At 37.7% G+C, this 24,557-nt stretch overlaps 5 protein-coding genes, 1 non-coding gene and 1 pseudogene across 7 annotated transcripts; 2 read left to right on the forward strand and 5 right to left on the reverse strand.

Moving 5' to 3' along the window:
- The window catches only part of LOC105167546, a 1,815-nt pseudogene extending 529 nt beyond the window's left edge, over positions 1-1,286 (forward strand).
- Positions 2,027-4,362, forward strand: LOC105167298 (urease accessory protein G). Of its 2 annotated transcripts, none has more exons than XM_011086952.2 (7): positions 2,027-2,184; positions 2,286-2,462; positions 2,668-2,728; positions 3,021-3,222; positions 3,325-3,461; positions 3,572-3,676; positions 4,024-4,362. In XM_011086952.2, exons 1-7 carry the CDS (start codon positions 2,096-2,098, stop codon positions 4,105-4,107), a joined length of 855 nt encoding a protein of 284 aa, XP_011085254.1. In that variant the 5' UTR covers positions 2,027-2,095; the 3' UTR covers positions 4,108-4,362. The 2 variants fall into 2 exon arrangements, with proteins under 2 accessions (XP_011085254.1, XP_011085255.1); XM_011086953.2 differs by having other exon boundaries at positions 3,325-3,446.
- TRNAR-ACG lies at positions 4,805-4,877 on the reverse strand. Its single transcript has one exon. It is a non-coding gene; the product is annotated as a tRNA-Arg (tRNA).
- LOC105167300 (DNA replication licensing factor MCM3 homolog 2) lies at positions 6,282-10,970 on the reverse strand. The gene is made up of 16 exons (XM_011086955.2): positions 10,747-10,970; positions 10,530-10,648; positions 10,231-10,439; positions 9,771-9,901; positions 9,451-9,689; positions 9,124-9,360; positions 8,831-8,985; positions 8,548-8,756; positions 8,294-8,459; positions 7,979-8,178; positions 7,785-7,844; positions 7,617-7,706; positions 7,176-7,369; positions 6,851-6,913; positions 6,621-6,762; positions 6,282-6,499 (listed from the first exon to the last, which is right to left on the reverse strand). The coding sequence occupies exons 1-16, from the start codon at positions 10,810-10,812 to the stop codon at positions 6,437-6,439; spliced, it is 2,343 nt and encodes a 780-aa protein (XP_011085257.1). The 5' UTR covers positions 10,813-10,970; the 3' UTR covers positions 6,282-6,436.
- Positions 11,893-15,493, reverse strand: LOC105167301 (3-oxoacyl-[acyl-carrier-protein] synthase I, chloroplastic). Its single transcript, XM_011086956.2, has 7 exons — positions 14,891-15,493; positions 13,902-14,333; positions 13,491-13,664; positions 12,805-12,918; positions 12,606-12,707; positions 12,368-12,434; positions 11,893-12,262 (listed from the first exon to the last, which is right to left on the reverse strand). The coding sequence occupies exons 1-7, from the start codon at positions 15,347-15,349 to the stop codon at positions 12,195-12,197; spliced, it is 1,416 nt and encodes a 471-aa protein (XP_011085258.1). The 5' UTR covers positions 15,350-15,493; the 3' UTR covers positions 11,893-12,194.
- On the reverse strand, positions 16,454-19,576 carry LOC105167302 (uncharacterized protein ycf23-like). The gene is made up of 9 exons (XM_011086957.2): positions 19,232-19,576; positions 18,971-19,036; positions 18,702-18,776; positions 18,414-18,476; positions 18,211-18,270; positions 17,904-17,993; positions 17,703-17,810; positions 16,996-17,118; positions 16,454-16,897 (listed from the first exon to the last, which is right to left on the reverse strand). Exons 1-9 carry the CDS (start codon positions 19,436-19,438, stop codon positions 16,766-16,768), a joined length of 924 nt encoding a protein of 307 aa, XP_011085259.1. The 5' UTR covers positions 19,439-19,576; the 3' UTR covers positions 16,454-16,765.
- Positions 22,585-23,617, reverse strand: LOC105167548 (agamous-like MADS-box protein AGL62). The gene is made up of 2 exons (XM_011087320.2): positions 22,913-23,617; positions 22,585-22,821 (listed from the first exon to the last, which is right to left on the reverse strand). The coding sequence occupies exons 1-2, from the start codon at positions 23,537-23,539 to the stop codon at positions 22,708-22,710; spliced, it is 741 nt and encodes a 246-aa protein (XP_011085622.1). The 5' UTR covers positions 23,540-23,617; the 3' UTR covers positions 22,585-22,707.

Below are 24,557 nucleotides of genomic sequence, written 5' to 3' on the forward strand. Positions count from 1 at the left end.
TCCTTCCACGCGCAAAATCTTGTTCTATGTTCATGCAGTTGTGCAGGTAGGCATCCATACCAGGTGGTTTGGAGAGTCGAGGAAAACCAGACATAAATTTAATTGAATAAGAAAAAAGAAAACATTAAAAATATTGATCTTTTTTCTTTATCAATTGGATGTGATCAAATCATTTTGTTCCTTTATAGTCTGTGGTGCTATAATTAAACATTGTTGTACATTTTCTTGATGCATAATCATGATTGCCCTTTAGTAGTGGCATGAGATATGAGATTGAAGTCTAAAAGTTATTCTTTTGGAGCATGAGAGAGCCCACAGTTAGGTGGGAGCAAAGTATTTAATCCAATGTTGTCAATAGTAAAGTTAGCAAAAGCATTATTTTCAAATTTTCTCTTAGACATAGTTTAATTATCTAATACATATGGTGGCAACCGGCAACGAATGCATACCTCTAAGTATTGTTCTTTCAATTTATGACATTAGGTGCTCTCCGTTCTACTCGTTACTGTGGGAGCAGTTTTATCAATCAGAAAATTTGAGAATGCGTTCGACAACAGTCATCAGAGAATAGGGCTGGCTCTTTATATTGCCATTTATTTGCAGGTCCTGACTGGATTCAGAAGGCCTAAAAGGTACCTCTATCTCAATGTATTTCCAAGAAACAAGTCCATTACGTACATCCCTTCTCTCCATTTTCATCAACTTGTCGGGGTTTGTTTGACGTTTCTTGTCTATATAAACCATTTTCCCACTCTGTACAGGGGAAGTAGAAGTAGGAGAGCGTGGTACTTCTCGCACTGGATACTAGGTACAACCATATGCTTGGTCGGAATCCTGAATGTTTACACAGGTTTACAGGCCTACCACAAGAGAACATCAAGAAGCTCGACTCTTTGGACCATTGTTTTCACAGCTGAGGTCTCGTTCATGGTAATTTTCTATCTTTTTCAAGACAAATGGGAGTACATACAAAAGCAAGGGGTGATGATAAGTGGGGATGGTGATTCAGACAATATTTCTCCTGCTGCTGGAGCTGACAACAACGTAAAGGATATTGGTGTATTAGTGAATGAGCCATGCAGGAAAAGCAACGCACTTGGGACTTATTTTTCAAGAACAAATGCACTCGATAAACTGTTTCAATTAACATGATTGATCCATTATTGACTTGTATGGTTACTTGGGTTTAGAGTTGCAATATGTGTTCACTAATTCATGTTTGGATTGTGTCGTTTGTAATTATTCCTAGTCTCCGTATAATAAGCCTTCAAGATTCTCAAGTTACTGAAAACCACAGGCTTAGTGCCTAAGTTTGATATTCTTTTTAGATAGAATTACATTTACATCCGTAACTTATGATTTAGTTACACAAATTATTTTTTACTTTTAAATAAATATACATACATTTTTATTACCGGCCATTTTTTTTGAAAAACTACACATATACCCCCAAAAATAAACATCACTATCCAAATCAAATGGCTGTGAGGAGATTTCTTTGTTTATGCAAAAGAAAATATGTGTAATATAATTATAAGTTAGGAGTGCAAATGTCATTATCCCTTCTCTCTAATGTCTTAATACACATATGTGGTGTGGGGTTCCACACCACAGCAGACCCAATAGCAAAAAAGTTCTTAGAAAATTGAGAAATAACTAAACACTTCCGAATCCTTAAGATCGGGATGGGTAGTTCCAACTTAAAATCAAATTGGGCATTTGATTTCATGTAATCACCATTATTTTTCAATTACATCACTTTGATTTTATGTGATGGGGTGAAATGATCTAAATTTTCAAATATGAATAACCCCTCAACTTGAATAGGCCCATGAGTAATCTCAATTGTATTTATTACACCAAACTTTGTTTACTATCAATTTTTACTGACTTAAATATCGAGAGACTAATAATTAAGGCCTTCCTTGTACATTTGCAACTATGTTTGTGGATGCAAGACCAAATATCATGTGCTAGGCTGGCAAGGGTACTTTGGTAAGACAACTATCATCATCTAATTTAAGCGATTCTGCTCATAATTGCATCTCTTATCTCTGCCTTGACCTTCGTCGACTCCATTCAAACGTAGTGTCCAATGGCGTCTAAGAACAATCATGTACACGGCCACAACCACGACCACGAGCACGGCCATAGCGGCCATCACCACCACCATCACGGCAATGAGTAATACACTCTATTCTTGGAAATTTTTGTCTTCAATTTTATGCTTTTGAGAGTGTTGATATTAGAATATGAATGTATTGTGATTGTTTGAGGTGCAACAGGGAATCATGGGTTGGCCCCGATGGGAAAGTTTACCATAGCCACGATGGACTGGCGCCGCACTCGCACGAGCCCATTTACTCCCCAGGCTACTTCAGCAGAAGAGCACCTCCACTTGCAAACAGGGATTTCAGTGAAAGAGCGTTTACTGTTGGTATCGGCGGCCCCGTCGGCACTGGGTACTTTCTTAATTTAATTTAATATTTCTTTTCCTTGTAGTCTTGCTATTTTTATTTAATTTTAACTTGTAAGATGGTCACTGTCTGGGGGGAGGATTCTTGGTTTGTTATTACATTCTTAATTACTCTGTGTTAATTTACAAACATATTTGTGCAATTTGTATGAGTTTCAGTCTTCCTAACTCTTTTGTTTGTTATTTCGCAGAAAAACGGCTTTGATGTTAGCTTTATGTGAATCTCTGAGGGATGACTACAGTCTTGCAGCTGTATGTATAACCCCTTGTACCTGTTGCCAATGTTTTTCCTTTTGTTAATGTTTTATGTGCTCGAACATTTGTATTTTTTCCTAGTCATCTTGATTCTGATTTTATACCAGGGGACTATCGAGTTGTGACCTATGAAGTTATAATCTCGCCACCGTCTCTACTTCTTGATTCCAGTTTGAATATTACCTGTGCAATTATAGCTCTGTAATTGACTCCACATAAAAAAATGGATAGCGGCTGTAACTTTCTGGTAAAGAATGACAGGGTTTTTATAGTTTTAGCATCATTGCAGGTGACAAATGACATATTTACAAAAGAGGATGGTGAATTCTTGATAAAGCATGGAGCTCTGCCTGAGGAAAGGATTCGTGCTGTAGAAACAGGTGGCTGCCCACACGCAGCTATTAGAGAAGACATCAGCATTAATCTTGGGCCTCTTGAGGAGCTCTCCAATTTGTATAAAGCGGATATACTCCTTTGTGAATCTGGCGGAGGTATTCTGGATGTGATAGCGAAAATTATCTGGTTGGAAGCATCATTGGTTAACTGGTTACTGTTAGATTGACTGTTGACACTTGCTCTTGTTTTGTATGCAGACAATCTGGCTGCCAACTTCAGCAGAGAACTGGCTGATTATATAATTTATATAATCGATGTATCTGGTGGTGACAAAATTCCTCGAAAGGGAGGTCCAGGAATTACGCAGGCCGACCTCCTTGTGGGTGTTATGCTGGTTTATGTCTTCTCTTGTAGATTATGTTGCTATGTTAATTGATTGATCACATGCTCACAGTGCTAGTTTTTTAATTGATCTGATTGTTTTAAGTCACCCCTTGATTGTAGGTCATAAACAAAACTGACATTGCAGCAGCAGTTGGAGCTGATTTATCTGTCATGGAACGTGATGCACTCCGAATGAGGGATGGTGGTCCATTTGTTTTTGCTCAGGTTTTCTCCACATTCTGCTTCAAATTGTGTCACTGGCTTATAGAGAGCTTTGCCACTTGCATATTAGTTATATAATTACTTCTTCTTAGACCTGTCCATAAATTACCTTGTGAAAGCTCTGTCCAAAATACATGACTACAAGACCCAGGAAAGGATAACGAGAAAAATGAAACATCAGACATGACTTTAAACTTTGCTTCTGTTTTCCAGCTTACTAAACATCCGTGTTAAGCATGCCTGATATCCTAATACCACTTGTATCACTTGCATACACGTTATACATTATTTGCTGAAAGAAATATACATATACTTTCCTTGTATACATTACTCAAATTACCCGTTTGCAGGTAAAGCATGGTGTTGGTGTTAAGCAAATTGTAGACCACGTTTTACATGCCTGGGAAAGAGCAACAGGGAAGAAGCGTCATTAGTTGATCTCCGAAAGTTCCCCTCCCCCGGGCGTATTTTCTATTACGTGCTTTTTCCGCCTGTTCTAGCAACCTTTATCCATCGCATTTGCTCAAAATGATGTACTTTAGTTGTGGATCTTTCAATTTTCTTTTTTCCTGTACCAATAGAAGAACTTTATGTCTAAATAAATGGTGAACAAATAACTATTCTGGTATATGGTTCTGAATGTTGCACTTATATTATACAATTATGCATATGGGACAGGATTACATCAACTTGAGATGTAAGAAGTGTGATGCTTTTGGAATTTCTGTGTATATCAACACCTGGGGTGGTGACTTATGTTCTATGTACATGTGACATTAAGGATCCTTTACTGAATTATGTGGTAAGTATTGCTTTCAGTGAGAGATTGCCATATTCAGCTTTGGGGATTCAATAGCGCTAACATGAAATCTTCACGGCCGGTTTCGAGGATTTTTCTTGGAAATAAATTGATAGCAGGTCAAGGACAAGTCTGGACTTGTAGAATTGGCAATACTAGTAATTTGTTTGAAAATTTTGAACCATTTCTCGATTTATGTGGAGGGATTATGCTAATCTTCTCGTTCCAATTTTATGGGATGTACTAGGACTACTAGTAGTTTGTTTTAGAAAGAGTGGGCTATATTTATGGAGAATATTGAGGACTTGGTTGTAACAAAAACGAAAGAAACGCGACTCCACTGGGGATCGAACCCAGAATCTCTGGTTCCGTAGACCAGCGCCTTATCCATTGGGCCATGGAGTCTTGTTTGCTTGCTGGTCGTTCACGATTTTATCTATATCAACGCAAATAAACAATCTGAACGATCCTGTAAAGTAGACCATGCGCCACGCAGGTTTTGATTTATTACAAAGTGTAGCTACAAACATCGGTCCAGGCTGTGTACACTCACCCAAAATACATACTCTCACATCATTACTGACAGCACAACCACTACCTGCGCTCAAATCATAAACAACAACATGCCATGCAATAGCTGGAAGATTCTTGTTTTCTTCCCCCTCAAAAATTTACTATAAATTCCTTCGCCTCCATTCCTTCCTTCAACATCACCCCCCCTTCCTCCCACCACTCAAAACAAGTAAAAATCCATGGAGGCAAGAAAATTGGCTGTCTTTTTATTTGTGTACGCTGTAGCCCTCATGGCCTTTGCTAACGTCGGAGCAAGAGCTGCTGTTTTTGAAGATGTTGGAGCACCGGCGCCGGCTCCCGGAGCAAGCAGTTCTGGCGTGGCGCTATCTGTGCCTGCGGCGATGGCTGCTCTTCTATCTGTTGCTGCTGCTTTCTTTTAAGTTTTCTGCATTCCTTTTATCAACTCATCGTTTAAATGTTTGTTTCTGTTTTAGATGCCAAAAATATGTTGTAAGATCTTGAAATTCTATTTTTTCTTGAAAGTGCATTTTCTGGAAATTTGAACAAGAAATCAATGTGCACAATGAGTAGCGAACCAAAAACTCAAAAGGTGAAAGAAGTGGTAAAAGAAATCCCACATGGAAGGAGTATAGAGAGGAAAGTGAGTGGTGCTGATGGTAAAGGTTTGGGCTCCGAACTGGTTCGGGTTATCTTTGCGCTTGGGGCAATGACGCAGCTAGTGAGGTTCTAACCGAGGCGCGTCTATTGCTGGTTGAAAACTATTTCCAAACCCCCTCGTGGGCCTGGGTTCGCCCCTGGCCCTCGAGAATTTCTGGAAGGGCTCCTCTGACCCAGAGCAGAGCCCTACAACCCCTAGTTCTATTTTTTTTTCTTTCTTTTCTGTATTTTTCAGTGGAGGATGGTGTTGGGGCCGATTGCTGTAAGAAATAATAAAAGGAATGCTACTGTGCTCTCACTAAAATCGCGTACGTATAACCAGAATTTAAAAAAAATTGGGTAAGAGATCCACCAAAGTGGGTTGCCTTAACCGGAGGTGGGTAGCCAACCATCTCTCCTTTCTAGGAACACAGCAGTCTTATATTTTGTTCAATTAAAGTAACGGGCGACTTTTGTCACATAAGCGATGTGGGATATCAATGAATGTAAAGATATCACCATTCAGTTTTGGTTGTGTAACGTGTGTACCCGCAAAATCAAATTCGCTGGGGATTGGTTATAATGAGTTCTGAAATTTCCGTTTCAAATAATGACATCCGATGATTTGACTATAAAATGTGGAACTTGAAGAAATAAAAACCCATTCAGCGGAATGCATGTTTTACAGTGCAACTCTAATTGCCATTGGTTGGTATCTGATAAAATCTATCAATGCAACATTTTCAACCATTTTGAGACCCGCAAAAGTTAGATGGTGCCTGTCGATAAACTCCTCACATGAAGTAAACTACATTGGTGTCCTTAGATATCATCAAGCTGCCTTTCTCATGCATAATCTGCACACAGCAAAATTAATTTGCTATTAGATTGTGGACACGCAGCAAATCAACCTTGATAAGCCAAAAAATGGTGAAGGCAACCAACACAAGAAATGATAGAACTAAAGATAAATGCTACCTCCAAAAGGGACATAATCTCTGTCGATGAGTAAGGAACAGCTGCTCCACTGTTAACAACCCCCTCAATATCAGAAATTGGCATTTGTTCCACATGTTGTGCATGTCTATACTTCCCTAGAGCAGCACTGAATGCCTCCAATCTACAAGCAAAACAAAAAGAAATGAACCATAGCACACATATTGAAGACAAAAAGTGCAGCAGATCGTGGTGGTTCAAGAGTTGCACACCTCTCTGGTGTTATGTTGAGTTTGTCTGCTGGAGGTGCATCAACGTCCATCGCTTCCGTATCACTTTACAAAGCACGAAAGATAAGAGATATCAATGAAATTATGTTTGATATCAAATAAATTAGAAAATATACAAAGCAAATGGATGATGCCATGCATATAAAAAGCAAATCAAACTCCATAGACCAAATTTCATCTCTGTATAGACAGCAAAGCATGCAATTTGCAATGTGAAGGAAAGAGAGAAAGCTTTTCATTGCTGGCTGTGACATAGCAGGACCGTGAAGTAGAAACAACATTTCAAAGATTTCAATTCTGCACCTACCCAGTCGTGGCAGTAGAGCTACCATTGTTGGTCATGTTTCTTCCACCCCTATTACGAGCTCTACCACTATTATCAGCTTCGGTCTCCATTTCGTTTTGTCTGTCTTGCTCACGCTCCTCCATTTCATTCAGCTCTTGATGATATATGGCAAAGTTTAGAACTTTAAGGGCAGCTTCAGCATCAGACTTCAGAACCTGTTCAAGAATAAATATCACTAATAACTTCCACAAGAATTTCACATGTGTGAAGGCATCTGAAGCATAATTAGTAAATGAAAAACCTACTGATCAATAAACGATATTCCTTCTAGATTTTTACAGATTGCAAATAAGAACTATATATAGAAGTAGTTAATCATATTAAATCCTGCTAATTGTTATAACCAATAAATGGAGACATTCTATTCTGTTGGTAAGCGCAATGAACTGATAAAGAGAGTACCTGTCTCCGCAACCTCAGTTTCGCATGAGCAGTTGATAGACGAATTATTGTTTCCAAGGTTCTAGCAGTGATTGGAAGTGTGCCTCCTGTCTGAAGTGTCAAAATTGGAACTTAGATGATCAGAACCTCTTAAATTCCAACGTCAGCTAAGGAGAGAAAATTACCAACCTTTACATTTGAACTTGCACTCCTGAGCTCTGCATATGCAGTTGCTATGTGTTCAGATGCCTGGAGAAATTATTTATGAAAGACAATCAAGAATGTGTTATCAAGGTGCAGACATCTAGTATATCATGAAAAACCATGATAGGACTTAGAATTTTGGCTTTGAGATGATAAAGAATGATTTCGGGGAACATTACCTCATCAGTGAGCTCAGGCTGAATCCTGTTTTTTGCATAATGGATGTACTTCTTAAGAAAATTGATAGTGAGAGTATCACGTTTACGACCCTTGTCAGATCTTCTTCCATGTAGCATTCTGTTGTATTTGATAAAAACAGAAGAACCAGTTTCTGAATCATCCTCACCATCATGTCTTGAACTATCATCTAATCTTGTGCCTGGAATAGATCATATGTTCAGTAACAAATATGTCTAATCTCTATGCAGGTATCTGTTATTTCAGTTGAGAATGAGCCACTAAAAAATTTTACTAGAGATACAGATTTCACATACCTCCATCAACCACTGAACGGTACCGATGCATCCTTAAGACATGTTCAGAAATCTGACGATCAACCCCAGGATCCATTTGATCCAACACGATAAACAGCAAATCAAAACGTGAAAGCAGAGAATCCGGAAGCCCAATATTTTTGGTTGGAGTTAAGGAACGGTCATACTGCGTATAGTCAATGTATGGAGTTAATGGTGTGGATAGAAAACAATTAAGCATACCTTAGAACTCTGCAACTTGTTTCAAGACTTACAGTTCCATATATTGGGTTTGCAGCAGCCACCACACTGCACCGAGCATTCAGTGATGCATGAATACCAGCTTTGGCAATTGTCACGGTTTGCTGCTCCATCACTTCATGTATCGCAACACGATCTTGATCATTCATCTTATCAAACTCATCAATGCAAACAACTCCTCTATCAGCAAGAACCATGGCACCAGCTTCTAGTCTCCGCTCCCCTGAGTTCATGGATCCAGTCTAATAAGTAATCACAAAGCCAATGCTTAAACCCCACCACAAGAGCATACATTACCTGTTTCTTGATCAGAAGTGACTGCAGCTGTCAATCCAACACCAGAAGAACCTCGACCAGTGGTTGATATGGCTAGAGGAGCAATATTCATGATGGCTCTCAACAACTGAGACTTGGCAACAGACGGATCACCAACCATCATCATGTTTATATCACTATCAATCAGGAAACAGCAGATAAGTTTGGATAAATTAGAGCAGACCACTAGGTCAAGGCAGCTGTGCTCAGAAAATTAAGCATTGCCAAAAAGTATAGCCTGTTCTAGGCAAAACCAAGAGAGTAGCATTACTTACCCCCTCAAGTGGGTTCCATTTTTCAAGTTTTTCTCATTCCCACCAAGCATCAATAAGATAACTGCCTTCTTTATCCACAGATGCCCATATATAGAAGGCGCTAAAGAATTAGCAAGTAGGTCGAATGCATCATCTCTTTCAGATATCTTTCTAATGTTTTTCATGTCTTCACTTGAATACTGTAAGTTGTGTGACATTTTGTTGAGAAGAGAGACATTGTTGGCTATGAGAACAGTCCTGCATTAGTAATAACAGATGTTTTAGAGATAAAGCCATCACAAAGGTGAAATAGATAACTGTTGACTGTTTTGCCAAAGGCATAATAACCTGAATACTCCATTCACACCGCCTTTGCTTTTTCCAGGGAGGGCTTTGTATATCCCTACAATGGCCACACGGTCTCCAGGTTTGCATGAATCTACCAAATCGTCTTCCACAATAATGTCCACCGTCCGAGGAAGTTGACCAGGAGCCGAGTTTTCTGGAACTTCTTGCATTGATAATGTCTGGTGGTCCTTATAAGTGCACAGCCCATACTCAGTTACCAACAAGTTGCCATTGTCATCCTGAAACAAGCTATTCTTGTCAGATTTCCTTTGCTGTCATATGATGTGAAGATAGAGAGAGGCAAAGGAGAGAAATCTCACTCGAGTTGGATACACTGAACCAGTAGGCAACCCCATATTAGATGTAATGTCTCTGTATTCACGCACTGTGAATTTCTCAGTAACAGGGCAGAAGTGGACACTCTTAACAACCTTTGGCCTAACAAGAGAACCTACGTATTGAATAAACAGCTCCAGGTTATTCCATTAAACTCTCTTACGAACTGATAAACTTGGAAAACAAAAGCTGCACAGAATTACTAAAGTAGTTAAAGACAAAGTCATACATACCAGAGCTGCCAAAGACATAAGGAGAAAGTTTGCTACTAGTTAGTGCTGAAAATATAGCTTGTAAATGTATTCTAACCAAACAACCTTAATTATCATCAAGTAGTTACATCCTTAAAGCCGTTTTCTTTGTACTAATCTCTCGCTTTCTTACTCGCACTCACAGGCACAATTAAATGTCAACAAGCACGAACTCAGAGGAACGGGAAATTACATTTGGTAACAATGCCCTCGACGCAGACCATGGAACCAATAAACCCAGACAAAAGCTCTCTCGGTGTCACCCTCCGTGAAACAAAAGGACCCTCAAGCCCAACCAAAATTTGCTCTCCTTCCTTCAGATACTTGGCATTCATGCTCCGTGCCATGTCCGTGACTGCATCACAGAGCGGCTGCATATACTCGCTTGGAGTCTGCAAAAGCCTGCAATTCCAACAAAATCGCGAAAAGCAAAACATCACTAAGAAATCATTGATTTTCTTTTTCAATCACAACAGTCGGTAACATGCTTACCTGCGAGCTAAATCAGCGCCTTCTCGATGGTGGTAGAAATGAGAAAGGTTAACGATACAACGGCGGCGATTTTGAGTAAACATTAAGTCGAGTGATTTTTTTAGCTCAATGTTATACTCCTGACATCGATAAATCGTATAAAGTCTTCAGTAACCAAAACAACAATGTAGACATAATGTAGAAGCAGTAATCTAGGACTATGCAGTTTGAGACTCACAGTTTGTTCGAAAAATTTGAGAAAAGTCCTCTTGTGCGCAGCCCTGACATCCTCGCTCAGATCCATCGCAAATCTTCGTTTCTGATCTCAACCGCAATGTCTGTTTGCGTGCGCCTATGGTTTTTGAGTAGAGAGAGAGAGAAAACAGTACCGTGTTGGGTAAAATTTCTTCTATCTGTTGGGGCTTCTTTCCATTTTCTGGGGTTGCTACTTGCCAGGCTTGAGGATTTGGCGGGAAACAAAGAGAGAGCCATTACATTTTGGCGGCAAAAGAGTGGACGTAACTTGGATGGGCCGACTAATTGCCGTCATCGGCCCATAATGGCAAATCATTCTGGACCATTGGGCCCACTAATCTAGTTCATAGGCCCAAAATAGGAAATTCTTCTGAATTATGGGGCAATTGATCGAGTTCATAGGCTCAAAATGGGAAATTCTTCTGGACTATTGGGCCAAGTAATTGAAGTAACTCTTCTGGATTATTGGGCTGACTAATTGAGGCTTGAGCCCAAAAGTTGGAAACTCTTCTGGACTCTTGGGCTGACATCAATCTGGATTTTATTTATTTCATTTGACCCGTTCGTCCTCTTTCATTTATAACTTTGGATGGATAAGACCAACCCGATATGAACACTGGAGTGTGATTAAGTAGTTTTTCTTTTTATTTTAAATTGACTCTCTTGACACGCTGTTTCTATTTGTTTATAATAACTAATTTTTATATTTTAAAATAAATTATAAATAAAAATAAATCATATTTAAAAAAACAACTTAAATTATTGTCAACATGCCAAATGAATTGGCGTAGTTTTGTTAAAATGACATAAAATCCTTTTATAAGAAAAAAAAATTATAATTAATTTTTAAAATTATATAATTAGAGATATATGACATATTTAAAAATTAGAAAGTGGCATCATTAATTATGATTTGTGAGGGTAAACGGTTTTTTTTAATATTAATTTATAATCATTTTTATAATTATTGAAAAATACATATAAATATATAATAAAAAGATTTATATTTTTTTTTATTTATGAGCAACTTAGCGCTGATCGTCACTGAACCACTCGCGATTTCCTAAACGGGACAAAGTGCAAACCCCACGCAACTATCCACCAACTGCACTGCTTTTTTATTGCAACATATATGCAGAAATTTCTGAATTGAAGACGCAGCTATGTATATTTGGACCGATACAAATGACGTTAGAAAGCCGAAACGAAATCCTAGTGCCTGTTGGTATAGGCCAGAATGCAGCAAAACTGATGATTTTCAGAGGTTTAAGTAAATAACGAGTGACAATGGTGTCCTCTAACTAAGATCTTAAAAGTCATCAGTCTAAACAAATTACATGCCTGCCTTGATTTAACGGTGTGAAAAAAAATAAAAAGGCAACTGATAGAGTCTCAGTTAGCTCTCTGATGAGCGACTCGTTTTGAACAGGATCAGGGCTTGAATGCAGAAAACGCGACAACAGAGTTGTGTCCACCAAATCCAAAAGAATTTGAAATAGCTGCATATGATTTTGAATACAAGAAATATTAAGAACAGGTGAAGAAGAATCGTATTCAACGCTGAATTTTCAGAATATAATAGCCCAGGAGAATAAAGCTCTTACCAACATTGACTTCATGCTCCTGCTTTTTATTTGCAACAGTATCAAACTCCACAGAAGGCTCTGCGCTCTGCATTAGGAAGTGAAACACACTTGTAAATTTTAACCATGAGCATCAAAGCCATCATAAATCAGTTTAAAGGAAAACAGGCAGCTGCACATGAGCTTCCTGTTCGAGTGAAAGTAGAACTGAAATTTTCTGACAGCCTTTAAGTTGCTGTAATAATTTATTTGAACTCACAAATTGATTAATGGTAGGATGAAGCCAGCCCGTTGTAATGGCTTTCACTGTTGCAATAGCTTCTAAACCACCAGCAGCACCAAGACAGTGCCCTATCATTGACTGGACCAAGATAACAAGTGAGAAAAAGGTAAAGCTTGAAGCAAATATGTCAGCATGAGAAAGAGAGAGAGAGAGAAGGGAGAGCAGGAGAACTCACCTTCGTTGCATTTATCTTGATTTCTGATGTGTTCTTGAATACCTTCTTAATAGCATTTACCTCAGCTAAATCACCAACTATGGTGGAAGTTGCATGGGCGTTTATGTAGTTCACCTGAAAAGAAATACAGCTAGGACTTGTTAAGTTACTCTAGAAGAATAGCTAGCATTAAACCTTTACGATGATCCAAATCAATTTCACTAAAGACTCATGCAGCGACATTGCATAAGTGGAATAAACCATAAAGATTGGGTCCAGAATCAATTTCCAAAATCAAATTTGAATTTTCCAATGTTTGAATTCACATAATACAATATCCTGGCTATTCGTCACTCTATTGACCAGAACAAGCAGATCCCATATTAGAATTAAATTTACAGAGTCATATTTCATGATTTCTTACTCAAATCTATCAAGAGATTGAACTACCACTTGAGCTTCTTTTATTTACAAATGCAATATCAGGTTCCATTCCAGCTCAAGGAAGCAACGGAAGATACTACGGGTGTAATTTAATAAAAACTATGCATAGAAGAAACAAGTAAGAGGGTGAACTACCAGCATCTTCAAGGGGTTTAGAGTTCTCAATAATGCCAATTCAATCAGATGACAGTTTATATTTCCAACCCTTTTGGCATGATTAGGAAGTGTACAATCCATTTCTAATCTAAGGATAAAAGCAGTACCTCCTCAGGTGAAACACCAGCATCTTCAAGTGCACTCTGGATACATGAAGATACACCAAGTCCATCAGATCTAGGATCAGTCATATGATAAGCATCACAATTAACTGCACCTCCCAAGTATTCAGCAATTATTGGTGCCCCTCGTTTCATAGCATGTTCCAAACTTTCCAGCACCTATCAAGAATGTTGAAAAACAAAATACTTATAAAAGCACCTATGCAAATTACAAATTGACTGAAAATACAGATACACGCTCAAAGAAAATAGTGACAATAAGTAAAAGATAGGGAAAAAGAAAAACAGACACCTATATCACTTAGTTCTATCCATAAGGCCAACTTCCAGTGAGAAACGAAAGAACAGAGCTGAAAGGCTTTATTAGAATTTAAGAAGCAAATTCAGCACACTTACCAACACTCCAGCACCTTCACCCATAACAAAACCATCTCGGTCTTTGTCCCAGGGCCTAGAAGCAGTTTGGGGGTCATCATTTCTTTGAGACAAAGCTCTGCATGCAACAAAACCACCCAATCCAATGGGAATAATAGCAGCTTCAGTTCCACCAGCAATCATCAAATCAGCTTCACCCCGACGGATGTGATTTGCAGCGGCATAGAAGCAATAATTCGAGGTAGCACAAGCAGTTGAAATTGAATAATTTGGCCCCATAAAGCCAAGATCAATAGCAAGCAAGGCAGATGCCATGTTTGTGATGGCATAAGGTATGAAAAATGGAGTTATTTTCCTGTGACCTTTCTCTATTAGAGCCTGAACACCATCGGAGAAAACCGTAAGACCGCCCATTCCTGTTCCAATCAGAACACCAGCGCGAATCTTATCTATCTGCATTAATAACAAACCAGGTGATTCAGAGGTAGAGCTTACAACTTCTAAAGAAGTTTTTAACTCTCAAACAATTGAACAGATGAACAAACAAAAGAATCATGCATAGGTGTGGTGCCAAATTGGCAATTAAACAAGTTTTGCAGATATCAGAATCAGATGACATATTAGTGCATTCATTTCCGAACTATTGAGTGTACCATGTTTTTCCAAATACACTTTAAACCTATTTAACACTGTGCCAAGAGGAGAATCATTCCAAAGTAAACAGTGGTTCTTCAAATTCAGCATTTAGACTCAATTGAATTAGACAAAACAGAGCTCAAATACAGCTACTGCATTCGCACAAATACTCAAAATACCCCCCAAGGTCTTTCTCAATCTACTGAATTCCAGCATGCCCATCAACAAAAGCTACTCGCTAAGGAAACAGTATCCTCATCAGATCATTAAACCTAAATTGAAATAAGAAGTAAAACACAAAACCAGAACACCCAACAAAACCCACGCTTTAAATCTTCAAATTAACTCAATTAATCTCCAAAACACCATTATACCTTGTCAAGCTTGTCACCCCCGAGATCCGCACCCTCAAGCGCCTTTTTCCCTGCAACAATGCAGTATCTCAAACAATCATCCAACCTACGATCATTCTTCCCGTCAATGTATCCCTCCGCTTTGAACCCCCGAATCTGCCCGCCGAAGCGCGTCGGGAACTTAGAAGCATCGAATCTATCTATTAGAGTGATGCCGCTCTCCCCACTCAGCAGCTTCTCGTAGTACACGTCCACATCGTTTCCGAACACCGACACTAGACCCATGCCCGTGATAACAACCCGCTTCTTGGGGTCAGTCTCGCGCTTGGGGGCCGCGGTGACGGCGGAGGAGGAGACTTTGAAGGGGAGCCTTTGAGGGGGAGGCTTGGCATTGTTTCCCGGAAAGATGGTGGAGCGGCGAGGTCGGCGGAGGCGGTCGAGGGGGGAAGGGCGGAGGGAGGTGGAGTGGAGGGATTGCATGGTGGCAGCAGCGGAGAATGGGAGTTTTCGATGAGAACGATGTGGCTGTGCTCAGATGGAAATGTTAAAAGTGGTGTGGCCCTGTGGGAGTTGAGGTGGTTGGGTTTGGAGTTGGAGGGATTGAAGTTTGGGGGAATGTGTCCTTAAATGTGTGCATGTGTTTCTACTTTGTCCTTAATTTCCATTAATTAGTAGCGCTATTTCTACTTAAATTTCATATAATATAAACATTATTTTATAAGTTTTAAAAAAATTCTAGAGTATGAATATTCATTATAAAAATTATTTATTTTAACTACTCTTAATTTTTTAATATTTTTATCAAATATATATTTTTTTTAAATTCAACTAGGGATAAGTAACACCACACCATCTAATGATTAATCGCACAATTATTTTTTGTTTGAAATATTATATATAATTTTTTAAAATAAAAAAATATTCATAATTATATTAGATATTAAAAAATATAATTGTAATTTACTCTAAATTTAAATTTGAGATATGACGATTTTATTTCTAAGAGATCAGCACAAAATGTTAAATTTCTACTACCAATAATTTGTATTTTCATTTTAGTTTGGTCTTTTTTATTACATGCTGGTAATCCCATCGGCACGAAATAATAGTTTGTTGCACGTGAAATGTTGATATAATATTGAAACTCTTTTACTATATAAGAATTGGTATTTACTTAATTTAATTTTAGTTAACACTCTTAAAGGCTCGATCTGTATATTCTATGTATATAAAAAATTAAAAAAAGAAAATCTTGAGCACAATATCATGTCCATTAGTCCAATCCCATGGAAATCAAATGGCCATATTGATTTCCACATGATTGGATGGAAAAATTCAGAAATCTTCTCAAGTGTTTGGCTCTTTACAGATTTTGTGTTTGTAAATTATGCAACCCTACATCAATATTGATTGTAGATGGTGGCAAAGTAATTGAATATGAATTGAGGTGTGTATCTACCTCACCTAATTTCCTTAGCAGACGCAAGTGCATGCAGTGAATAGGTACACCAACCCACGCAAGTGCATTTTTGTCCCTGTTCAAAAGTTGATTACCCAAGCAATTGAACATCAATGAGTCCCAGATGCATAACAAAATTGCTGCTCCTGGTATTAAGCGTCTGGTTGATTGGACAAAGTAGGATTCAATTTTCAAAACTCTAGAGAAGAATCTCATTTAATTTGGTGAATAGGGAGGCATCCCTAATCAATGAAAGCCTGCTCCTCAGATAATCAAGATTCAAAAGTTAAAAAGTGCTCTAACCTAACAACTAAATGCTAAGCTTTCCCCCGTGACAACATCAACATCCAAAAGTGATAAGTAGCACAACATAGCTGAGAGATATTTAACTTGGCTGCGATCAAAGATTCCTTAACCTATTCCGAAACTTCTCCCCATTATAGTCTTAGATTATTCTCTTGAAACACGTATTCTCCCGTAGTTGATAAGCTCATTGACTCTGCAATGCTTTTGACCTCGGCAATCATAGCCACCACGTCGTTCAGCTTGTTGATTGCTGAGCCCACACCCTGTGTTACACGACAGTACAGATGTCAGTAATTTGCAGAGTTTTACTAAGGCAGAAGGGAAAGACAAGAGTGTATTTTTTTGTTTTTGCAGTGCATACCACGCCAGAAGCTCCTGCTGTGATCGCCAATGGCGCAGTCACAGAACTTAGTCCAGATGAGCACATTACTGGTATTTTGACTGCCCGTGAAATTGAATATGCTGCTGCAAGTGTTGGTGTTGCCTGCAATTAACCACAACAAATGTTATTAGTCAAAAAAGTGTATCAATAATATATGTTTTGCAACCAAGTAATACAGCTATAAAGCAGGCTGCTAAAGCTATAGTATTTGTTCTATGCATTCTTCAGAGAACTTGTCACTTCAAGTTAAATGGACGCAAGCTTTTACAAATATCACATACACGGTAGCTTATTTTTAGATTTTAAAGTAAGAAGAATAAATATAGTATTGAGGTTAGTTTTTCCTTTGGCGTTGCTGCTATCTTTACAGCCAGAACAGGGGAGCATAGGCTCCTCAATTAGGAACCAGAGAGGTTGGGGTTCTGAGCCAACTCCAAACAGTAGTTTCCAATGGCAGGCTTTCACATTCTGTTATTCTTTTCGTCTCACAGCAAAATATATATATATATATAATCTGAATATTCTGCCAATTAAAAAGAACTGCAACGGAAGATTGACTTGGTTTACGTCGTGCTATCTCTTACTTCAATTAACATGTTTATCTAATGAAAAATGTATTATCAGAAATCAAATAACTTTTTATATTTCCCAGTAAAAGTAAGAGAATGTGCATGTGGAGACACTACCTTTTCAATTAAACCAAGAATACCAGCCTTTGAAGGACTGGAGCACTTTCCTCCTTCAGTTTGGATGATATCAACACCTTCTTGTTCCAACTGTTCTGCCAGCTTAACCTGTGTTGGCCACAGAATGGAGCATGCATAATTATATCACTGGTCATTATTGAACTTCTGATATCTACATTTTGTTAATAATAAGTTTAAAACCTGGTCAGGAAGGCTTAGCGTATGAGGTACAGTGACCGATAGTGCGACAGATGGAAGAATCCTTTTGGTCTCCTTAGTTAAGTTCAGGATCTGCATAATCAAATAAAGTGACGCAGAGAAGTATGAAATATCATATGTTTAACTATGCATGATACAGAATCACGTAGAACAGCTCTAAAAAAAGCCAGGGCTTTCTTGCTGAAATAAAGGCCCTCTTCTATGCAATTTCGAAATAAGATACTCTTCAGAAGATTCCGCAAACCGAAAAATCTGATAGAAGGATATTGTAACATAGGATATACATTACCTGCTCCGATGAGAAAGTCAAGCCCATTTCGTAGAATGAGTCGTAATTTCCAATCTCGACCTGGAAAATTAAGCTTTACTTTTAGAACAAAATTAACTTTAGCACTGTGGAACTCTAATGAGTTAATTGTGTTGTTTCCATTTTCAGCAGAACTTTTTCAATGAGCAAAACAAGAAAAATCATAAAAGAGTTAACAGACACACCATTAAGGCTCCGGCTTCAATGGCAGCTGGAAATGCTGCTGGATCAACAGAAGAAACACAAATCTGCAAATGCATGACTTATAAGAAGCTGATAGCATGTAACAAATATATCAAATCAGCAACTCTAAACAATGTGAGTTAACTAGAACCCCGTGTTATACATCAAGATTCATTGTTCATACATATGAATACCGCGAATCACGTAGAAATAAAAAATATGCAGCACAACAGTTGGCATATTAATCCTGAAAGGCTTGTCAAAATTTTTAACAAATAATCACTTCTTACCGGAAGAGCAGTCAAGCTAGTAGCAAGTTTCACCAAATCCGGGTCACACGCAATATCCACATGAGTTGCCCCTCCCTGTAGGAAGGACAATCAGATTACCTTAGTAGCTCGCAAGAACCACAACATAACTATCATACGATCTCATAAGTAAACCTTATATCACAATGTAGCGACACGAAAATAGACATACAATCATGCGACAATGTCTTCCCCCTCATTAAACAATCCATAGCTCATAAAGGAAGATAACGTATAAGACCAAAACCAACCTTATCCGCAGCTGTAACAACGGCAGCTACATTATCTCTGTCCAAATTCTGCAACCCTGAGATGATCTGCAAGAAACATAATAAAGCCCCATAAATCAGTCGGACACAGTAAAAAGATCCACAACCCGGATAAACTGACATGCTTAGCTATGGAAGTAGGTAAAATATCTTTATGCAGACTTATTAATAACGGTTCTTTCTTCAGTCTCAATTATTAGTATATGGAATTATGTAAATATCTTCCAAGAATTGGATGCTAACTTTGAGGGCTCTTCTTTGATGAAAATCCTTGAGGACGGTGTCTTTGGTGGCGGAAAGCAAAGCCCTGGTTCCATTTAAACAGTTTCTTCTTCTCGAAAATGAAACTCGCTTTGAAAGAGGAGAGTTTATCTGCAGAAGAGGGTTTTGATTGGGTTTGAAGATGGTGTGAGATGGGGGTGAAACAGGGCTGAAAATTGAGGAACTCATCTCCTTCTTCGAGCAACTGTGTTGAGTGGGTAATCAGTGCTGGAGGGAACCCAAGAGATAAGGAAATGTATTGTTGTTGGGAGCTTAAAAGATTTAACAAAAAGACACAGAAATAATGACACTGGAAGATTTTTTGGTGTTTGTATTCTTGGATATAATAATAAAAATCTAAACGTAATGCAGTAAAGTCTGCAAAGAGTTTTAACAGCACCCTCCCCTCCCTAATCAAGATGATATGTTTTTTATTATTATTTTATCTGAAAGATGATGTGAATTCAGAACCAAGAAATAATATTTTTGGATAATTATTGTGCTTTCCTATTTAAGTGGTCCTGTACTGGGTTAGGCTGATCTTAAGTATTGATTTTCTGAATCGGGCCAGCTTTGGACCAATCCAGTTTTTGTTGGTTCAATTCAGTTCTAAGTTAGATCAGCTCAATTCGGTCCATTCTGCATCTTGAGATGACTATATACCATCTCAATGTACTAGTGTGTAAAGATGTAGATTGGTAAAAAAAAATATTCAACATGCAATAAGTCAGTATGAGCTATTGGATCAAAATATGGATTTTGATTCTTATCATCAAATTTTGTGAATTTTGACTAAATGAATAATATATTCGTTAGAAGGAAACAATCATCAGGGATAATAAAAATAAATTTTAAAATCAAATAAAATTTATATATAATTAAATTAAGTTTTAAGAAATGACAGACTAATTATCCCCTGATTAAATGAAGTTGTGAAATTATTTGTTAATTTGATCCAAATGAAAAGCATGAATTCATATAGATATTAAATTTATTACAACAAATGAATAATATTAAGTATTAATAGGCTAAAGCTTCAATGGATTTGAGAAAGTGGGCAGAAATTTTCCAGGTTATAATGGTTCAACTTCATAATTGCAAGCGTGTGTTTTACTATTCATACTTCAATGTGTAGGTTTCATAATTTTCAGAGTCAATGTGATAATTGTTTGACCGAGTGGACTGGCTTTTGTCTGACGCTGAAACAAGACGGCTCTTCCTTCTCGAAGACAGGTGACAGGCCCAGCACAGCTAGCTAGACAGCGAAGCCAAGCCGCCTTCAATGGTCTTAGCCTCTTCAGTGGGAATATTATTCTGGAAAACTGCACATTTGAAAAAATTATAGCATATTTGGTTCTAAAATGCTACAATTATTTGGTTTATGGTACAAAATATATAAAACTCGTAAGTTATGAAACTAAAAGTAAATTTTTTTTCAAATTATTATTTTAAAAACAACAAGATAAGTTTATCCGATAAAAACTATGAAACTTTTAGACTATAAATAACAATAAATTTGTTTTGTTGCGTATTATTCTGAAATGATAATTAGTATGCTGTGTGAAAGGAGGGTTTTCAATTGCATGGAAAAAAAATTATTTGATTTTTGGTTTAAGAAAACTAGTTTTTTTAAGTACTAAGCATTTAAAGCAATGTGAGGTATTTATGCCTTGATTATAGCTCAGGTGTCTAACCTCACATTGCACAACACGGAATGTTTCTGCACTCCATACTATTTTCGCAAATTCAACTCAATAATAACTCTTTATTTATAGCAAATTTCTACATCAGAATCTATCAAAAAGGAGAGAGAGAGAGGAAAAAAAAAAAACAAAGAAACAAAGAAAACGACAGTCACCGAATCCCATTCGATTTTAGCCTCGTCGTGTCAACTAGGATGTTTCCTCGAATCTGAATCACCAGTCCAAGAACTCAGTCATCACCCCGTCAAGGAAAATCACACTACATAAATCTCCAGAAATGTATGTACGTAGCTGCTTAAATTAATTAATCTTTATACAATATCAGTACACATTCAAGGAGAAGAAAAATCTAAAATAAATCATGAAGCACAGAGGGGGAAAGAGAACAATGGAGTCATTTACAATCATTTCAAGTTGGTTTCGGCATGCGAAACATTTCCTTGGTCGCAATCCACAACACTAAGCATTGAAATGGACCGAGGTGTCTTGGTTCTTGATAGACTGTGTGTGTGTCGACGTCAGAAGTGGCATCCGCAGCAGAGGAAGAAGAAGCAGAGCTTGGAAACCAGAACTACGGCTTCCAAAGCCGACATAATCTTAAAAAGGAAGCTATCGACGAACCAAAGATGCAAGTTGAACCTCCGCTTCCACCGAGACCCGGTGGATCTCTTCTTCCACCGCCATGCTCCGCCGGCATCGTCATGACTAGCCTTCTTGTTCAGCCTCTTGAAGAAAAATGAAAACCTGGAGGGCTTCTTTTCCATTGGATTGTTTTCTTTAGACCTGGATGGCCTTTTGTGGGGGAGGAGGGTTGGGTTATAAGGAGGTTGAGGTCTTGGTGTTATAGGTACAGCTTTGAAGGTTTCTTGGGGAATTACGGGAGTTGGACGGGGGTAGTTTTGGAAGATGAAGACTTAAATTCAACGATTACGCGTATTCGCAAGTCAGGGGGTGTGATGTTCGTGGCAAAAAGGGATTTTGAAAAAACAAAAATGCATTTCTATATGTTCCACTCCAGCATCCACCCATGCTATAATTAAAGATGCCACTGGTCAACTACCCACGTAAATTTGCCTCCGACAGTTGAGAGACTAGTGTTCAAACGTAAACATGCAAAAACAAGAAACAAAGAAATGAATAGAGTTATGATTCTATTTTGCATAATAGTATACGACATTTAAAAATAAAATAATCTAGATATTGAGTCTGTTCTGCAAACCATTTAAAAATCAATCCCAACACCACAGCATATATTATCATAGGGTAATGAATTGAGGATGGATGATTTGTTTGTTTGTTGTCACACACAGTTTAGGCGAATAAACTTTGAAGGAAACGGTTGAATCTGGGAGGACGGCTATGTATATGAGTAAAGCAAATCTTGGTACCTGCTAACAAACTTCCCAAGCTGTTCCAATCTTTAATTTCTTTATATGTTTTATTCATTTAATTAATATTTTTTTTAAATTAAATAGATTGTACAAAAATATTTGAGTGTGCCGCTGTATATATACTAGTTCTAAAGAATTTTGTCATGAATCTGAATATTTGTACAATTGATCATTTATAAGAATTCATGTGCCACTTACTAAGTATAGACATTTGCAACATGAAATAATCAAACTTGCTGGTTTCACAATTCATTCATGACACAAAATTTCATAATTTCCCAAAAATCTAATGATATATAGCTATGATGAATGCCAAACTTTGACCATGAACCTTTACATAGTCTAAACAATTATAAGCTAATGATTATGTATCCCAAAGACTTGGATAGACGTCCAGAAAAGATAAACACTCGTCAGTTGCATCCATTTCAGCTAGCAGATGATCATAACCCTCCATTCTTACACCTTCCCAACATCCCTGCAATAATATTTAAAGTTCTACTCATCAGTGGTTATTATATATAAATAATAATTAAGATTACTCAAAGCATCAAAATATATATACTTACATCAAATTCTTCTTCATTAAACTCAACTGCAGTGAATCCGCCGCCATTTGAACTGGACTCAACTGTATCATCATGATCCATAAGATCCAACGATCCAAACGCATTATCATCAACGATGATCAGTTTCTGTTTCTCCATCTCCTCCACTCGATGAACAACATTATCCCTCAACCCCTCCAGTGCTTTCGCATATTCCTCCAGTTCATGCAGTTCCATACTCTCCACGGGTTCGTCCCACCACAATTCCCTCTCCTTCTCCTTCACACTCTTTTCCATCTCTTTTTCTCCTTCCAGTCTCTTCACTTCCTCCGCGTACTCGCCTATGCGGTTCTCTCCAATGCCGACATTCCGCGGCGGCGGCGGCGGCAAACTCCCCCCCTTTTGGAAACGGCTGAGAACCGATTCCACAGATGGGTTCCCGAACGAGAAAATCTTCCCCGCCGGCGACTGGACGAGGATCGCGATCTCCGCACCGCAGAGAACACTGAGCTCGCTGGCTTTTCTGAACAGCCCCGTGCGGCGTTTACTGAATGTGACCTGTAAATTGGTTTTCTTCTCGATTTTCTTGATTTCGATCTTCCGACGGCCCATCGTTTTCTTGCTCGAATTGCCGCCGCTGCTACCCATTGACGATGATCGCGATCGATTAATGTTTCTTCTCTCGCAAGATTGATTTCGATCACGAGGGAAAAAGTGATCAGTGGAGATGCTGTATTTATACATTTTCTTTTGCCGTAATTATTACTTTCTTGATTTATTACCAAAATTAAACCCGTGGATAAAGATTTTCTTTCATCGGAGATACCTTTTACGAGGAGAATCATTAATATTCGAGGTGACGTTAATCAAATTAACCTTAACTATCTGTGTTTGAGTTAATGATGAGAGAGAATGCTGATATGCGAATCATACATCACCTTTTGATTTATCTAACGTCACCATCAAATTTGAGAAATCAGTTTTATTATTAAAAAAAAAAAAAAGAAGCTTGAGAAACCAATACAGATAAGTTGAGAAAATTAAACTGAAATTATTGGGAAAAAAAAATGGAACCATGTTTTTTTTAGGGTTAATCATACTTAGACACTTCTAAAAATATAAAATTATACTTTTCTCCAAAAAAAATTTAAAATTGTACTCACACCATTTTTGATAAGCGATAATTCTTTATTTACACTGGACCCCTTTTTATTAGGATCTGAATAAAAAATATTGACGTCAGTAGAAAAAATTATATATTATTTTAATTTTGTCCCTCATTTAATATTTTTATATATATATTTGTACTTATAAAGGGATAAATGTAATATATACATATAAACGTAGAGTGATGTTAACATCATTATATTTTTTCTCTTATAAGTACAAAAATTACATAAGAATATTATATGAGGAACAAGATTGGAAATTTATATAAATTTGTTTTTGCTAACATCAATATTTTTCATCTAAATGCTAACAGAAGGGGTTAGGTTATGTATACAGGGAATTTTAGGAGGGTATAAGCGTACTTTTGAATTTTTTTGGGGGAGAAAGTATAATTTTGCATTTTCAGTTGGGGTTTGAGTATGATTATCTCCTTTTGTTTTTTATTGTTTTATTTATCAAATGAATTACTTAAAGCTCGTCGAAATTTATTAATGAT

The sequence above is a fragment of the Sesamum indicum genome, linkage group LG8, assembly GCF_000512975.1.
Source record: "Sesamum indicum cultivar Zhongzhi No. 13 linkage group LG8, S_indicum_v1.0, whole genome shotgun sequence".
Lineage (NCBI taxonomy): Eukaryota > Viridiplantae > Streptophyta > Magnoliopsida > Lamiales > Pedaliaceae > Sesamum > Sesamum indicum.

Coding starts and splice junctions, on each gene's coding strand:
- LOC105167298 (XM_011086952.2), top strand. CDS start 2,096: ATGGCGTCTAAGAACAATCATGTACACGGCCACAACCACGACCACGAG. Junction 2,463..2,667: donor GGCGGCCCCGTCGGCACTGG/GTACTTTCTTAA, acceptor GTTATTTCGCAG/AAAAACGGCTTTGATGTTAG. Junction 3,677..4,023: donor GTCCATTTGTTTTTGCTCAG/GTTTTCTCCACA, acceptor ACCCGTTTGCAG/GTAAAGCATGGTGTTGGTGT.
- LOC105167300 (XM_011086955.2), bottom strand. CDS start 10,812: ATGGATCTGAGCGAGGATGTCAGGGCTGCGCACAAGAGGACTTTTCTC. Junction 8,757..8,830: donor CACTTCTGATCAAGAAACAG/GTAATGTATGCT, acceptor CCATGAACTCAG/GGGAGCGGAGACTAGAAGCT. Junction 7,707..7,784: donor GTGCAAGTTCAAATGTAAAG/GTTGGTAATTTT, acceptor TTGACACTTCAG/ACAGGAGGCACACTTCCAAT.
- LOC105167301 (XM_011086956.2), bottom strand. CDS start 15,349: ATGCAATCCCTCCACTCCACCTCCCTCCGCCCTTCCCCCCTCGACCGC. Junction 12,435..12,605: donor ATCCTACCATTAATCAATTT/GTGAGTTCAAAT, acceptor TTCCTAATGCAG/AGCGCAGAGCCTTCTGTGGA. Junction 12,263..12,367: donor GGAGCATGAAGTCAATGTTG/GTAAGAGCTTTA, acceptor AATCATATGCAG/CTATTTCAAATTCTTTTGGA.
- LOC105167302 (XM_011086957.2), bottom strand. CDS start 19,438: ATGAGTTCCTCAATTTTCAGCCCTGTTTCACCCCCATCTCACACCATC. Junction 18,777..18,970: donor TTGTTACAGCTGCGGATAAG/GTTGGTTTTGGT, acceptor TCCTTCCTACAG/GGAGGGGCAACTCATGTGGA. Junction 17,994..18,210: donor TGACTTTCTCATCGGAGCAG/GTAATGTATATC, acceptor TTGATTATGCAG/ATCCTGAACTTAACTAAGGA.
- LOC105167548 (XM_011087320.2), bottom strand. CDS start 23,539: ATGGGTAGCAGCGGCGGCAATTCGAGCAAGAAAACGATGGGCCGTCGG. Junction 22,822..22,912: donor TTAATGAAGAAGAATTTGAT/GTAAGTATATAT, acceptor ATATTATTGCAG/GGATGTTGGGAAGGTGTAAG.